At 44.9% G+C, this 14,619-nt stretch overlaps 2 protein-coding genes across 2 annotated transcripts; both read left to right on the plus strand.

Moving 5' to 3' along the window:
* The first annotated feature begins 8,546 nt into the window (after positions 1 to 8,546).
* LOC106354634 lies at positions 8,547 to 10,267 on the plus strand. The gene is made up of 2 exons (XM_013794625.2): positions 8,547 to 9,416; positions 9,515 to 10,267. The coding sequence occupies exons 1-2, from the start codon at positions 8,547 to 8,549 to the stop codon at positions 10,265 to 10,267; spliced, it is 1,623 nt and encodes a 540-aa protein (XP_013650079.2).
* Positions 10,268 to 11,382: 1,115 nt separating this feature from the next.
* On the plus strand, positions 11,383 to 11,868 carry LOC106354643. The gene has a single exon (XM_013794636.1). The coding sequence runs from the start codon at positions 11,383 to 11,385 to the stop codon at positions 11,866 to 11,868; it is 486 nt and encodes a 161-aa protein (XP_013650090.1).
* Positions 11,869 to 14,619: the final 2,751 nt, after the last annotated feature.

The raw sequence follows: 14,619 nt of genomic DNA on the forward strand, positions 1-14,619 counted from the left end.
TCCAGGGATTTCAAGTGGCAAAGGGGAGTCCCTGTAGAAACCTGTTAAAAAAAAAAAAGGAGAGATAATGGTCGAGTACCTTTGTGGTGGTCGAGTCGAGGGCGATCGAGAAGTTTTGAAGTACGAAGTGGGCGAAGAAGTGATCGTGAGTTAACTATGAGTCGAATAAGTTGCTCGACCATAGTTAGAAGATGTCTTAGATTGATGGGACGGACGTTTTCGAAGCATAACATTTTTGGAAGCACGACGGTTTAGAAGCTCGACGTTTTGGAAGAATGACATTTCTTCAGCACGAAGTTTTCCGCAAAACTTCGTATCAGCGGAATATTATTTCGAAGACATTGGAAACCTGATGAGAATTAAGCACGACGGGAAGCAAGCACGACGGGAAGCAAGCACGACGGAATCGAAGCACGACGGGAAACCCCAAAATTGGACAAAAACCCTAATTTAGTTATTATGAAATTTTTCGAGGAAGCCGGAGGCTCAGGACACATTTTCCCTCAACTTCAGAGATCAAGTGGAGTTTATTAAAATTTTTCTGAGCATCAGAAAGGGTGTAGAAAAATATTTGGGATTGATCGCAGGAAGAAAATTTACCGGAAAGACCGAAATCGGGCCAATGGACCGAGAAGCTCGAGGTGGCTCTTTGCATGAGTTCAGAACGTGGTGTCAACTGTCCAGCAAGCTGAGTGTCTACAGAAGCTTGAGGTGTCGCCGTGCATGGAAGCAGTCCATGCAGCCTGACACATAGAAGCACGAGGTGGAGCGACCAAGCACGAGGTGTCTCCGCGCATGCAACCGAAGCATGCGGCCAGCCATGTGTGTGATGCTGTGGTGACTTGCATGAGTTCCAGTCATGCAGCCTGACATCTGGGAGGAGTGGTGGCGTCCTGCATGTGTCCTGGACATGCAGCAAGCCATGTGGAGCACGAGGTGGATCGGCCAAGCACGAGATGTCGCGACGCATGCAATCGAAGCATGCTGATCGACATGTGTGAGGATGTGTGGCGCCTTGCATGAGCTCCAGTCATGCAGCCTGACATCTGGGAGGAGTGGTGGCGTCCTGCATGTGTCCTGGACATGCAGCCAGCCATGTGGAGCACGAGGTGTCGCCGTGCATGCGTCCGGAGCCATGCGGAGCGACACACGGGCTGCCACCTACCTAAAGCTGATTGGCTGGTGTCTCCTATAAATACCCCACGACCCCAGCTCATTTCTTCACATCCAGACCTGTCCAAACCAAGTTAAAAACATGAGAGAAAAGTAGAAAAAGAAAGCAAGTGATTCCGAGATATTTCGAGAGTTTTAGAGAGTTTTCGAGATCAGTTCTCTATTGATTTCGAGTCAGCGCCTAGGGAAGGTTCTGTCCAACTGAAGGCCAATCAAATGAAGATCATCTCAGATGGGAATCAAGTCAACGTGGCCAGAGAGAAAGAGAGAGAGAAAGAAAGTGTTCGATCTAGAGTTTGATCGATTCTGAAGACCGAGAAGGCCAGTTCCGTCCAATCGTCGATTATTTACGATTGTGACGCGGAAGCTCTGTCCAATTCAATTCGTCCAAGCCAGTCATATTCTATGATGATCAAGTGGAGGTACTGTCCAGAGTTAGTTCAGAACCACGGGTTCAGATCAGTCGAAGTTCTGCTTGATACTTCGCCGGGAAGTCCGAAGAACTGTCCAGAAGCTAGAGGAGGTTATGTCCGAGTCCAGATCAGTCTGTACAGACCTGTTAGTGTCTTCATGGAGAAGCCGAACTTCTGTCCAAGACAAGATCAGTCCAGTCCAGTGAAGTCTTCTCCGATCAACCAGCTGCTTCTCGCCTAGAACACTGTGAGTTGGTTTGTTTGAATTCCACTTGGAATTTAGGGTAGATCGAGTCGCATATAGAGTAGAATGATCAAGTTATTGAATGGTAGAGTCCTTAGGGTTATTTTATTTATGGAACCGGACTCAGTTTAGCAAGGGCTAAGCTGAGATGAATGGAATTAAGACTGAGTTAATAACCTGACTAGGACTAGGGCTAGGATGCATCATGTTTTCTATTATTGCGTGTTGATATTGTTGAGTGCAGGTTCCCGTTATCTTGAAAGATAGTTTCTCAGCGGGAGGCTGGACTATCTGGGTAATGGTTTGATTGTATTGTTTAGTATTGATATTATTGTTTAGTAGTTAGTACTAAGGGTCTTAGGCCATATAGGCCGGACTACTGCTACTACTGGTTTGTGTTGTAGAGTTGAGTGTCTAGTTAGGATCTGGAACTTTGGCTTTAGGTTAGGTTCTAGATTGAGTTTGTTTTGTTGTGAGTGTGCCGACAGTATGTGCGTGACCCGCCCATACTAGGCATGTGTAGGGGTGATTAGTGTTTCCTCGGCCTCGTACCCAGCGGGTTCAAGGAACCCCTTATTCGCTGGATCGGGAAGACTCAGACGAACGGTGTTATGTACTATGGCTGAGTATTACACGACGGTGTAATGTGGCAGTGACCCGAAGGACTGTGGGCTGTCGCGCGGTGACCCGAAGGACTGTGGGCCGCGGTCGGTTGAAAGTTCCTTCTTCTGGCCTTTGTGGTAGGAAGATAGGATATTGCCGATAGGGAGGAGGAACACGAAGTCACCAGGGCCCAGGTTAGAGTGTTGTGTTAGAGTGTCGTAGAGGGTTATGGAACCCTCGAGTTAGTGTAGCACCGATATACGGTGTTACAAGTTAGATCGAGTCGTAGTTACTCATAGTCTTATTATTGTGATTGTGTTTGTGGTTGATTGATTTGCTTGCAGGTTCTGACGTTAAGTCTAAGTCTGGTTTAGGTACCGGATTAGGCTTGATGTGTATTTCGTTAGTGTAGGCCTGACGTTGGCCTGTATGTGTTTGAGTGATTGCTTGTGAAGGGTGGTGGATATTAAAGCTATGCGGTATCATTGGTTGGCCGATCATGTTCTTGTTTGATTGTTGGTCGATCGATTAATGATACTTGTATAGTCTAAGTGTCTAACACTACATGAGTATTGAACTCAGGCGTATATATGGTTAACTAGGGATTGCTTGTTGACTTGTTTTAATGCAGGTTCCCGTTACTTGAAGCTAGATCATGGCAGGAGGCCAAGTCTAACTTAGTAACGGTTTGCTTAGCCTTAGCTTTTATTGCATGCTAGGGCTAGATTGATTGTTATTTTGGGTTGTCTGGGTAGATTCTAGGTTGCGGGTAGAGGCCGCCAGCTCACTGAGTAATACTAGATTACTCATCCAACTCCGTTGTCCTTTTTGCAGGTCGCTTTAGGTAAGGATGATCAGATAGCTTGGTGCTGGACGCCAGTGTAGATTTTCATGCCTTTTCTAATCGGTATTGTGAATTGTGTTATGTTGACTCGATTTGGCATTAGGCCGGGCCCAGTCTTGAATTATTCAATGTATGAATATTTCTTGAATCAATAAAAGTAATTGTTTTATATGCGCTTCATGAGTACTCTGATATTTGACTAGTCCGGTCTAACACAACGTTAGGTCGAGGTACGGGTTGAAAAGCCTTAGGCCTTGATCTAACGGAAAACGCTAACTCTAGGTACGGGTTGCAAAGCCTTATGCCTTGACGCAGCGTGATGAGTTAGTGGATGAACTGGTCGAGGTCGTGAAGTAAAGTTTGTGACTCTGACCGGATTGTCCCTAGCCCGTCACATAGCGCTTCCGAACCATGGTGTTGGGTTGGACGGTCAGTCATGTTCTTGTTTGATTGTTGGCTGGCCGGTTGGCCTTTCATCTCCAACCCTTGGTGTGGGTCGTCTGTCGGTCATGTTCTTGTTTGATTGTTGCCCGGTGGGTCGACCTATGCTTAGGACGGTTCGGGGGTGTTACAGTCCCCGTCTCACTTACTTGCTCTTCGCGGATAACACGATGTTTTTCCTCCAAGCAGATAAGGATGCCGCAAATGCCCTGAAGTCGATATTGATCAGGTATGAGAAAGCATCAGGAAGGGCAATAAATAAGGAAATGTCGGGAACTCCAAATCCTTAAGGAGGGAGGTACCAAAAAATATCTTGGCTTACCGGAACTCTTCGGTAGACGGAAGAGAGATCTTTTCTCGTCCATTGTGGATAGAATTAAGCAAAAAGCGAGCGGGTGGGAAAATGGACATTTATCATCAGCCGGAAAGCTAGTGATGCTTCAGAGCGTGCTCTCACCGATTCCTTCACACGCAATGACGTGTTTCAAACTCCCAATCTCTCTGTAAAAGGATTCAGTCTGCACTGACCAGGTCTTATTGGGATGATCGTAAAGGGCTGCGGAAATTGGCTTGGATAGCTTGGGAAAAAATGACTCTATCAAAGAACAACGGCGGCCTCGTGATTAGAGATATTCAAGCTTCCAACAACGTATTTTTAGCCAAGCTCAGTTGGCGCCTGCTGAAGCAACTGGAAGGATTGTTGGGGAGACTTTTGCTGAGCAAGTACTCCCCGAAGGGCAACCTTCTAAGTTGTACGCCTCCCAACACAGCATCTGGGTGGTAGAGTATACTTGTAGGAAGGGATTTACTGCTGGAGAACTTGGGTTTGGTTGTAGGGGATGGTGCATCGGACCGGATCTGGGAGGATCCATGGTTGAGCCTTACCTCCCCCATTAGACCCATGGGCCCAGCTACAAGAGACTCGGCTTTGTTAACCGTTCGAGACCTCATTCACGAGGTCTTAGGGGAATGGAATAAGAACCTCATCCAAGCCTTACTATCTTTTGAAGAAGAACGCATTATGCGGCTTAAACCAAGTCCGAAAGGGGCACCCGACGCTCTTAAATGGCTTGGAGAGAAGTTGGAAGAATATTCGGTGAAAACATGGTATCATATAGAAATGGCGGAGGCAACAGCTGAGATCCTTGAGGATGAAGCTTCCCCTAAATTTGAGTTGCGAAAAACGGTATGGAATCTGAAACTAGCGCCCAAGGTCAAGATGTCTGCTTGGAAATGCTTGAAAGGCATTGTACCGGTAGGGGAAAGATTGCTGGCTAGACACATTAACGTAGACCCAAAGTGCAAACGATGCGAAATCTCTGAATCTATCAATCATCTTCTTTTTCACTATCCTTTTGCAAGAGCGGTGTGGAACTCATCCCCTCTTGATACTGATAGATTTGAGAGAGGATTGGAATGATATCCATGGACAAAAATGCCTCCCCCCAACGGGGCTTACAAAGTCTCCACTAGTTCCTTGGATTATGTGGTCATTATGGAAAGGACACAACAAGCTAACTTTTGAAAACCATGCTGGGAGTCCAGCGGAGACGCTAACGCAAGCAATCATTGCAGCGAAAGAATGGGAGAATGCACATGAATAGGAGGAGAAGGGCCACCACATCCGTTATCAAGAGCCACTCCTGCAGGTTGCCACAGTCGTTAGGACAGATGCTGCTTGGCTGGGATCTAATTTGAACGCAGGTCTGAGTTGGATTGTGATGAGTGCGGAAGAGAGGACCATTGGAAAGAGAGGAGCAAGCTTTACAGCTTCGGTGCTTATTGCAGAGGGTTTGGCGTTGAGAGAGGCGATGCTGGATTGTAGAGCTCGCGGTTTCAAAGAGGTATGTTTTGAATCGGACTCGGTTCAGTTGATCAGGGCTATAACTTGAGAAGCCCAAACTTGGAGATCTATGGCATAGTAGAAAATATTATTCTCCTGTCTGCATATTTTAATGTTGTTGTTTTTGTATGGATTCCCCGAGAGAGGAATTGTGAGGTAGATGGTATTGCAAAAAGAGCGTTGGCTTTGTATGAACAAGAAGTGGGTGAGGCTGAGTTATTGCCCCCACCAAACTAATTTATGAATGAAGTTTTAGTTGTGAAAAAAAAATACACTTTTATTCATTATTAGTATTCTTTTTCCATCTGTTATCACTACATACCGTACAGCTGGTCTTACATTTTGATTCAGTAATAAATATGATCAGATGCTCATGAATGATAATCAATGACTTAAACATGTTTGATGCAATAAACGAATTATCAAATACTTTATCAGAATTTTCCGTGATGGTTTTAATAAGAGCATCAAGGTCACATCTTTCTCACCATCTCATCTAGAGTAGTTACTTAAGAAATATGAGTTTTTACCAAGGTCTTTGCTTCTCTCTCATTGAACCATGCAGAAGAATCAATTGTTTCTTTAGAGAGATTTACTATTGGTTCTTTAAACTATGTTAGTTTGAGATGAGGATAAAGCAGTAGCACACCCAGCCTTTTTTTTTAAAGGAGTCAATTGTATAATAAACACATAACGTATGGGTCAATATCTAAATTTTGTACCATTTTCTTAGTTATTAATTTCAAAATGATAAATCAAGCGTTTAAAAATAAATCAACTATAATTAAAATAAGTAGGCTGTGTTGTAAGCAAAACAGCTACTTTCTCTCTCCAGAAAAGCGATTCCGTAGGCGTCCTCCGTCGTCACTGTGACTCATCTTTCCGCCGCCCACCGGCATCTGATTAGACGTCGGCAGATTGCCCTTCTCTCCTCACCGTCTCCCTCCAAGGAGATGCCGAAGAAGAAACCCAAAAAACCCTCACCGACACAGTTCGCGAAGTCGTCGGTCCCTTCTCCGATCAAGTCTGAGTTACCGCCGGCCCCGAAATTGATGAGGATCCTCTCTATTCCCCTGCCACCGAGAACGTTTCAGATGCCCATCTTGGCTCTTTAGCCATAGTGGTTGCTCAACCAACTCGTGACATTGAAGATCTGAGCCCCCATCTCGTTGATTTTTCCTATGAAAAGACAGTGATCGTCCAGCCGACAGATCCAAGTTCTCACAAGGTTGAAACGCTAAATACCCAAGAAGAGTCGAGCCCCACATAACTGAAAGGGAGCTCCTCTGTTATTTTACCAGTTGAGGCTGAGGTCAATGGGACATCGGATGCTGCTGGCTCTTCGAAGAAATTAGCTACTGCTGACGCCAGGGATGATTCTTTGGGCTCGCAATTAGCTATTCCAAAGGTGATACTCCCCGTTCAGAATGGTGAGAACGTGATTAGGAGCTCTGTAGGTCACTCGGAGTCCTCTCCAGTAGAGACAAGCCACCAAACAGAACCGGTAGTCGCCCAAGAAATTCCAAAAGACACTTGGTGTGACAGAGCTAAAGGAGTCAAGCAACTATCAAAGAAAGGTGAAGCCTTTACGCTTCCTTCCGGTGAAGCGTGCATCAAGATTCCAAATTCCGTAATAGAGAAGAATCGCAAATCCTGGGAATCCTTCGTGCTAGGCTAGTTCTACTCAGACCCTCCCTCGCAGGGAACTCTACACAACATTGTCAACGGCATCTGGAGTAAGCAGTACCGAGATATTGCTGTGTCAAAAATGGAAGGATTCTCTTTTCTTTTTAGAATCCCAAATGCAGCAACTAGGAACAGGGTAATCAAACAGAAGCTGTGGCAGATCGAAGGAAAGACGATGTTTGTGGACAAATGGGAGCCAGGCATTATTCCCACCAAGCCGGAGCTCACGTCTGCACCAATCTGGCTGGAACTGAGGAATGTTCCCTTCCAATTCTTCAACGAAGATGGGCTAGAAAGGATCGCGGGACTGGTAGGCCAACTTAGTTCCTGCATCCTGCGACTGCGAACAAAACAAATTTGGAGGTTGCGAAGGTTTTCACTGTCATAGATCCTAGGAAACCGCTGCCCGAAGCCGTTAACGTCCAATTTGACTCGGGGCTGATCAGTAGAGTTCTTGTATCTAGTCCGTGGATGCCACCGGTGTGTGAACTTTGCAAGGAAATTGGCCAATGTACTAGAAGATGTCCATCAGCACCAAAACCGTGCTCTGTCTGCAGATCTACTGAACATGTTTCAAGTAAATGCACTCAAGCCCCTAAAAAAGCCCCCAGAGGAAGGAAAACAACGAGGAGTAGGTCAAGGATAAAGCAAACTTGGGTTGAGGTGGACAAGACTCCTCCAACAGCTAACCCCCCGGTCCCTGCGCAAACTGAGCTAACGGTCGCACGTTCCACCGGCCATGTAGAGTTGGCTCAGCAGTCTATGCTGGGTACTGGGACTGACAAGGTTAGAGGTGAATCTAGTGGTACTGCAGGTTATCTTTGGTCTGGCATCCCGAGGAGTGCCTCCGCTACTTCACGCTCATCCCAATCCGAAGTGCAGCCTGACTCCTCCGATGTTGAGTCCTCTGATTCAGAACTGGAGGATGGAGAATTTAGTAAGCATGAGCTTGACTTTCAAGTGGTCCGTAACAAGAAGAAATTTTCAGGTCTGAAAGGGAAGCGGGGCAAGGGCCCCATACCAAACTAATTTATGCCGACGGACATTTTTTGCTGGAACCTACGCGGTTTAAATAAACAAAGTCACCGCAGCGGATTACGTAAATGGTTTAGGAAGCACTCACCACTTTTTGGAGCTGTTCTTGAGACTCATCTGAAGCAACTCAAGATGAATAAATTTACTGCAGAGATTTTTCCGGGTTGGTTCTCTGAAGGTAATTATAATTTTTCGCCTCTAGGGAAAATTTGGATCGTTTGGCATCCGTCTATAGTGGTAACTACTATCTCCACTTCTCTTCAAATGATTACGGTAGAGGTAACGTGGCCTTCCATTCAGTCAAAGATTATTATTTCTGCTATCTATGCCTCCAATGCTATTGAAGACAGGATTGGTTTGTGGAAAGAAATCGCTGACTTGGTGTCCGCTCACGGCCTTGATTCTAAACCATGGCTGATTCTGGGAGACTTCAATCAGATAAGAGCACCTACTGAGCATTCTAAACCGGCCTCTTTAAGCATGGACAAAAGGATGTGCGATTTCAATCAATGTCTCCTTGCTGCTAGTGTCGACGATCTGAACTACAGAGGCAACACGTTCACATGGTGGAACAAACGTAAGCTGGACCCGATTGCAAAGAAGCTAGATCAAGCGCTAGTGAACGAAGACTGGTACTTTGAGTTCCCTTCATCAGTGGCTTACTTTGGCAGTCCAGAATTCTCTGATCATGCTGTTGTCTCCATCACGCTGGACCCCTTTATTGACAAGATTAAAAAACCCTTCCGGTTCTACAACTTAATCATCAAGAACCCAAAGTTTCTTGATATGATCTGCATTGCCTGGTTTTCTATGAATGTTACAGGATCCGCGATGTACAGGGTTTCTCGCAAACTTAAGTTACTAACGAAGACCATTAAAGATTTCAGTAGAGAGAACTACTCGGGTATTGAGAAGAGGACTGCCCAGGCTCTTGAAAAACTGGTGAATGTTCAGAACATTATGCTAGCCTCCCCCTCGTCAGGAAATGCTGCTTTGGAGATCCAAGCGATCCAAGAATGGGAAGAACTGTCAAACGCCGAGACCGCTTTCTTCTTCCAAAGATCGAGGATTAATTGGTTAGCATTTGGTGATGGTAGTTCTCGATTTTTTCATAGATATGTGGCGTCAAGGCAGGCCATTAATCACATTCATTGCCAAAGATCCAGGAGCAATGCGTACTCTACTTCTCTGAGCTCTTGGGCGGAACGACTTCACCCCCTATGTTTGTGCAGAGTGACCTCGACCTCTTATTTGATTTCAAGTGTTCAGAGGAGCAAGCTGAGAACTTTGTGAAAGGCTTCTCGGCTGAGGAGATAAGGGAGGCGTTCTTCTCCTTACCCAAGAATAAAACAAGGGGTCCGGATGGATATTCTTCAGAGTTCTTCACGGCTTCGTGGTCTGTAGTAGGCCTGGAAGTAACAGAGGCCATTCAGGAGTTCTTCAAGTCTGGTTCTTTGCTCAAGCAGTGGAATGCAGCTAATCTAGTCCTGATCCCGAAAGTACCGAATGCATCGCGACCCTCTGAGTTTAGACCTATCTCTTGCCGTAATACGGTTTACAAAGTTATTGCGAAGCTTCTCGTGTCTAGGCTAAAAGAAATCCTTTCACTAATGGTTTCTAACTCCCAGTCAGCCTTCCTCCCCGGCAGGCTTCTCGCGGAGAATGTGTTACTGGCGACTGATCTAGTAAATGGATACAACACTCAGACTATTTCACCTAGAGGCATGCTGAAAGTTGATCTTAGGAAGGCGTTCGACTGTGTTCGATGGGATTTTTTAATGGCCTCGCTTCGTGCCCTCGCTGTGCCGGAAAGTTACATTAGCGTCATCGCTCAATGCCTGACAACTGCGTCCTTCTCTGTTTCAGTTAACGGCGCTACCGGGGGGGTTTTCACGAGCTCAAAAGGAATTAGGCAGGGGGACCCCCTCTCCCCTTACCTATTTGTGCTTGCTATGGAGTGCCTATTTAGACTTCTGCTTTTGTGATACGACGTAGGCAGCATTGGCTATCATCCTAGAACTGAGAACTTGAAGATCTCGCAGATGATGTTATGGTGTTCTTTGATGGTAGTAGTAACAGTTTACATGGGATCTCGGAATGTCTTGATGATTTTGCTTCTTGGTCGGGTCTTCATATGAATACTACAAAGACTGAACTGTTCACCGTGGGTCTTGACCAAAGTGAATCCATGGCTATAGCTAGCTACGGATTCCCTTCTGGTAACTTTCCCGTCAGATATCTTGGTCTGCAGCTAGTGAGCCGAAACCTGAAAATTTCGGAATATGAGCCTCTTATGTTAAAGATTAACAGAAGCTTCCAAGCATGGTCTGTCAAATTGCTATCGTTTGCTGGTAGGCTGCAACTTCTAAGGACAGTCATCTTCGGCTTGATAAACTTCTGGACTTCAACTTTTATGCTTCCAAAGGGTTGTATCTCGACGATAGAATCACTGTGTGCACGCTTCCTTTGGTCTGGCAATATTGAGAAAAAGGGCATCGCCAAAGTCGCTTGGGAAACAGTTTGTCTACCAAAACAACAGGGTGGGTTGGTATTAGAAGCATCGAAGTCTGGAATCAAGTACTTGGCCTCAAATTCATCTGGCTTCTCTTGTCCAACTCCGCTTCCCTTTGGTCTGAGTGGCACAGGAGTGAACATCTCGCAAACAAATCCTTCTGGATCGTTCAACCCACTCAAACTGATTCATGGGCTTGGAAAAGAATCCTAAAACTTCGACCCCTAGTGCTGCAATTATGTAACACACATATTGGTAACGGTCTTAGCACCAGTTTCTGGTATGATAAGTGGACTCCTTTTGGCCAACTGATAAATTACATAGGAGCTGGGGGACCACGAGCTCTTACAGTAAGGAAAGAAGCTAGGGTTGCGGAGGTGTTTACGCACTCTACGTGGAACTTGCCTCACCCTCGTTCGCAACAGGAAGTGGATTTGCACTCATACTTAACTACTTTCTCTCTTCCTCTCCTCCCTGATATTGTTGATGAGTTTGAATGGCATGCTGCTGACTATACTTTGAATGTTTCTAACTCTCAGGCGACATGGGAGGTGCTGAGGCCAAGACAACCCTCCCAACCCTGGCACGATGAGGTGTGGTTCAAATGGGGCTGTCCCTAAGCATGCTTTTACGATGTGGGTGGCTAATGACGACAGGCTACCGACAAGGTCTAGGCTGGCTTCATGGGGTCTTGCGGTCCCTCTCACCTGTCCTTTCTGCTGCGCACTACCTGAGACTAGAGATCACCTTTTCCTCTCTTGGCAATACAGCTATGATGTATGGTCTCTTGTCTTCGCCAAATGCTCTCCCCCGTCGCAGACGTTCGTTGATTGGGCAGAGCTTTTATCATGGATCAGATCAGGAGCTTCTAGGAGGAAGATACTTCTTAGGAAACTTGCCACTCAAGCAGTTATCTTCCACCTGTGGAAACAGAGGAACAACTTGATACACAACAATGCTCCTTTACCCCCTACCAGTGTTTTCAGAGGTATTGATAGGGAGATGAGGAATATAATCTCTGCAAAGAGATCGAACAAGTTATTTAACTCTCTTATGCTTTTGTGGTTACAATAAGTAGCTTTGTGTCCATGGAATGGATGTTGTTGACCCATCTTGTTTTTTCTTTCTTTTTGTCAAAATGTGTCAAACTTAAGATCTTGCTCTTGTAAAATCTTTCTTTCATTTATATATGATATTTACAATTTAGCAAAAAAAATATTAATTTCAAAATACATATAAAAATTTTCTTTTTTCAAAAATCCACATAAGTCATTTGATATCCATCACGACAGGTTAAATGATGATATACTTATCATTGACGTGACATTTTTTCTTTCGGTGATTACATATTCTTTACACTTGTTTGGATAATTTTTTGTTTGCAGTTACAAGACTTATTTTTCCTTTAAAGAGTCGAAGCGATCATAGCTTTTTTTGAATATGTACATATACTTTTATAAGTGTTAGATGCTTGTATGACTTTAGAACGTTCTTAACCAAGTCGTTGTAGGTAACGATTACGATTCATCAAGATGTTAAAGACTTTGTCTTTGTTGGGGTCAAAATCGGTCACGACGGAATCAATGTCTGAAAATCCATAAAAATCAGCATGTAACGTTTTTACGAAAAGTAATTTTCGTAAAGAAATCTTTACGAAGAGCCTTGCGGTAAAATCTTATTCGAATCTCGGTCGAGCCAAATACAGATTGTCCCAACGCAACGGTCACGTATCTAAACCAGCCACGAACAAACTCGAGTATGGCGATCGGACCACAGTCAAGCCAAACACGATCGCTACGCAGCGACCAAACATGCACACTGCTCGGTCGCTCCATAGCGATCGAGCTCGAGCCAAGCTCGGTCGCTACATAACGACCGAGCACGCATCCCGCTCGGTCGCTATGTAGCGACCGAGCTCGAGCCAAGCTCGGTCGTTACGTAGCGACCGAGCACGCGTCCCGTTCGGTCGCTACGTAGCGACCGAGCAGGTGCACGTTTTGATCAATAGGAAGCGATCGAGCTTTTCTGAAACGTCGAATATGACACGAATTCATGCATTCTCGTCTACTCTTTGATGCTATCTCCCAAACACCGTAGCAAACCCATTTCATGTTTCTCGACATTTGAGATCATCAATCAACTTTACGATAAAAAAACGCGGAAAGTTTGTTTTTATCGAAAGCAGCCGTAATAAACGCTTCGAGCCAAAAGACGGACCAAAGGGACCTAAGACATGCCTCGAAGCCCACTTCACGATTTCTTAACCAACAGCCTGTAAACAGTAGAACAGTTTACGCTTAGTTCGCAAGGAAAGATAAATGTCAAGTTTCGGCGGATAGATACGAAGTTTTGAAAGATAATTACGAAGATCGGGAAAAATAGAATATCTCCATTTTTGCCTATGACGGCTTAAGGGCAGAAGGGGAAAGGCGTAAACCGACCTTGGAGGAAGTATATAAGGAGTCCTAGGTGAGAGGCATATGAGATAACTTTTTCACAGTAAACTTAGCACTTAGAGCAATTAGGCAACTTTCCGTTTTTGTTATTTCGAGCTGCGACTCAATTAGGATTAGCCGTCTTAGGGTTGCTAGAACTAGGAATCTTGCCGACAGCTCTCGAGCCCAGGCTTATACCTTGTTGTAAACGCTCATACACAAATTCGGAATAAGACTTCTCTTTGCTCTTTTTTTACGATTTTTATACTTTGTCGTTGTTATCTCGTGTTCTGATTGCTTAGCGTGTGGTATTAGCAGATATCCGGGACCTTTGGGAAACTAGGGTTCTCCTACTTTCCTTATTTAAACGGAAATCGACAGTGCGAATTTCGGTTCCCACAGTTTTGGTTCTCCAGCCAAGCTCGGTCGCTACGTAACGACCGAGCACACACACAGCTCGGTCGCTACGTAGCGACCGAGCACGCACACAGCTTGGTCGCTTCGTAGCGACTTGTCACGCCTCCGAAAGGTCCTCCTTTGTGTTCTCTTTTGAATCCTCATCGAAACGCTTTTCGTTTCGTCCTAATCGGAGTTTCCGTTGAGACTTTACGACGAAAACAAGTAAGACTCTTCTTGATTTGCTTCTACTCGCTGTGTAGCGACCTGTCAGACCTCCAAACGCTACATAGCGACTTGTCAGGCCTCAGAAAGGTCCTCCTTTGCATTCTCTTTTGAATTCTCGTCGAAACGCTTTTCGTTTCGTCTCAACGGAGTTTCGTTGAGATTTTACGACGAAAACAAGTAGGACTCTTCTTGTCTTACTTCTACTCGCTACATAGCAACCTGTCATGCCTCAAAAAGCTCCTCCTTTGTGTTCTCTTTTGAATCCTGATCGAAACGCTTTTCGTTTCGTCTCAATCGGATTTTCCGTTGAGATTTTACGACGAAAATAAGTTAGACTCGTCTAAACTTCTTTGCTTGCTCCTACTCGCCCTTACCTCCATCTTTGTATTTTCCTTCAAATCTCAAATGTCTCTTGTTTCGTCTCGATTGGAGTTACCATTGAAACTTTACGATAAAAAAAACCCTCAAAGACTTGTTTTCTCGCATGGATTCAGATTAATCGTATAAAACGACAATGGTTAACTTAACACCTTAGCCGCCTCAACTATACGATTACGTTGAACCTTTTTATAAAAATTGACGTCGTATATAAGGAGAAGATAACAATCAAGTTCGGAAAATAGATGTCAAGTTTCAAAGAACAAATACCAATATCAAAAATGGCGAACATACATGAGAAGAGGAAGGGGAAATAAGCAAGCAAAACTGAGAAGAGACAAAACTGCATATTCGAGAGAACTAAGGTATTTCTGACTTGAAACTTTTG

Source organism: Brassica napus, chromosome A3, assembly GCF_020379485.1.
Source record: "Brassica napus cultivar Da-Ae chromosome A3, Da-Ae, whole genome shotgun sequence".
In the NCBI taxonomy this organism is placed as follows: Eukaryota; Viridiplantae; Streptophyta; class Magnoliopsida; order Brassicales; family Brassicaceae; genus Brassica; species Brassica napus.

Coding starts and splice junctions, on each gene's coding strand:
- LOC106354643 (XM_013794636.1), top strand. CDS start 11,383: ATGAGGTGTGGTTCAAATGGGGCTGTCCCTAAGCATGCTTTTACGATG.
- LOC106354634 (XM_013794625.2), top strand. CDS start 8,547: ATGATTACGGTAGAGGTAACGTGGCCTTCCATTCAGTCAAAGATTATT. Junction 9,417..9,514: donor GATATGTGGCGTCAAGGCAG/GCCATTAATCAC, acceptor ATGTTTGTGCAG/AGTGACCTCGACCTCTTATT.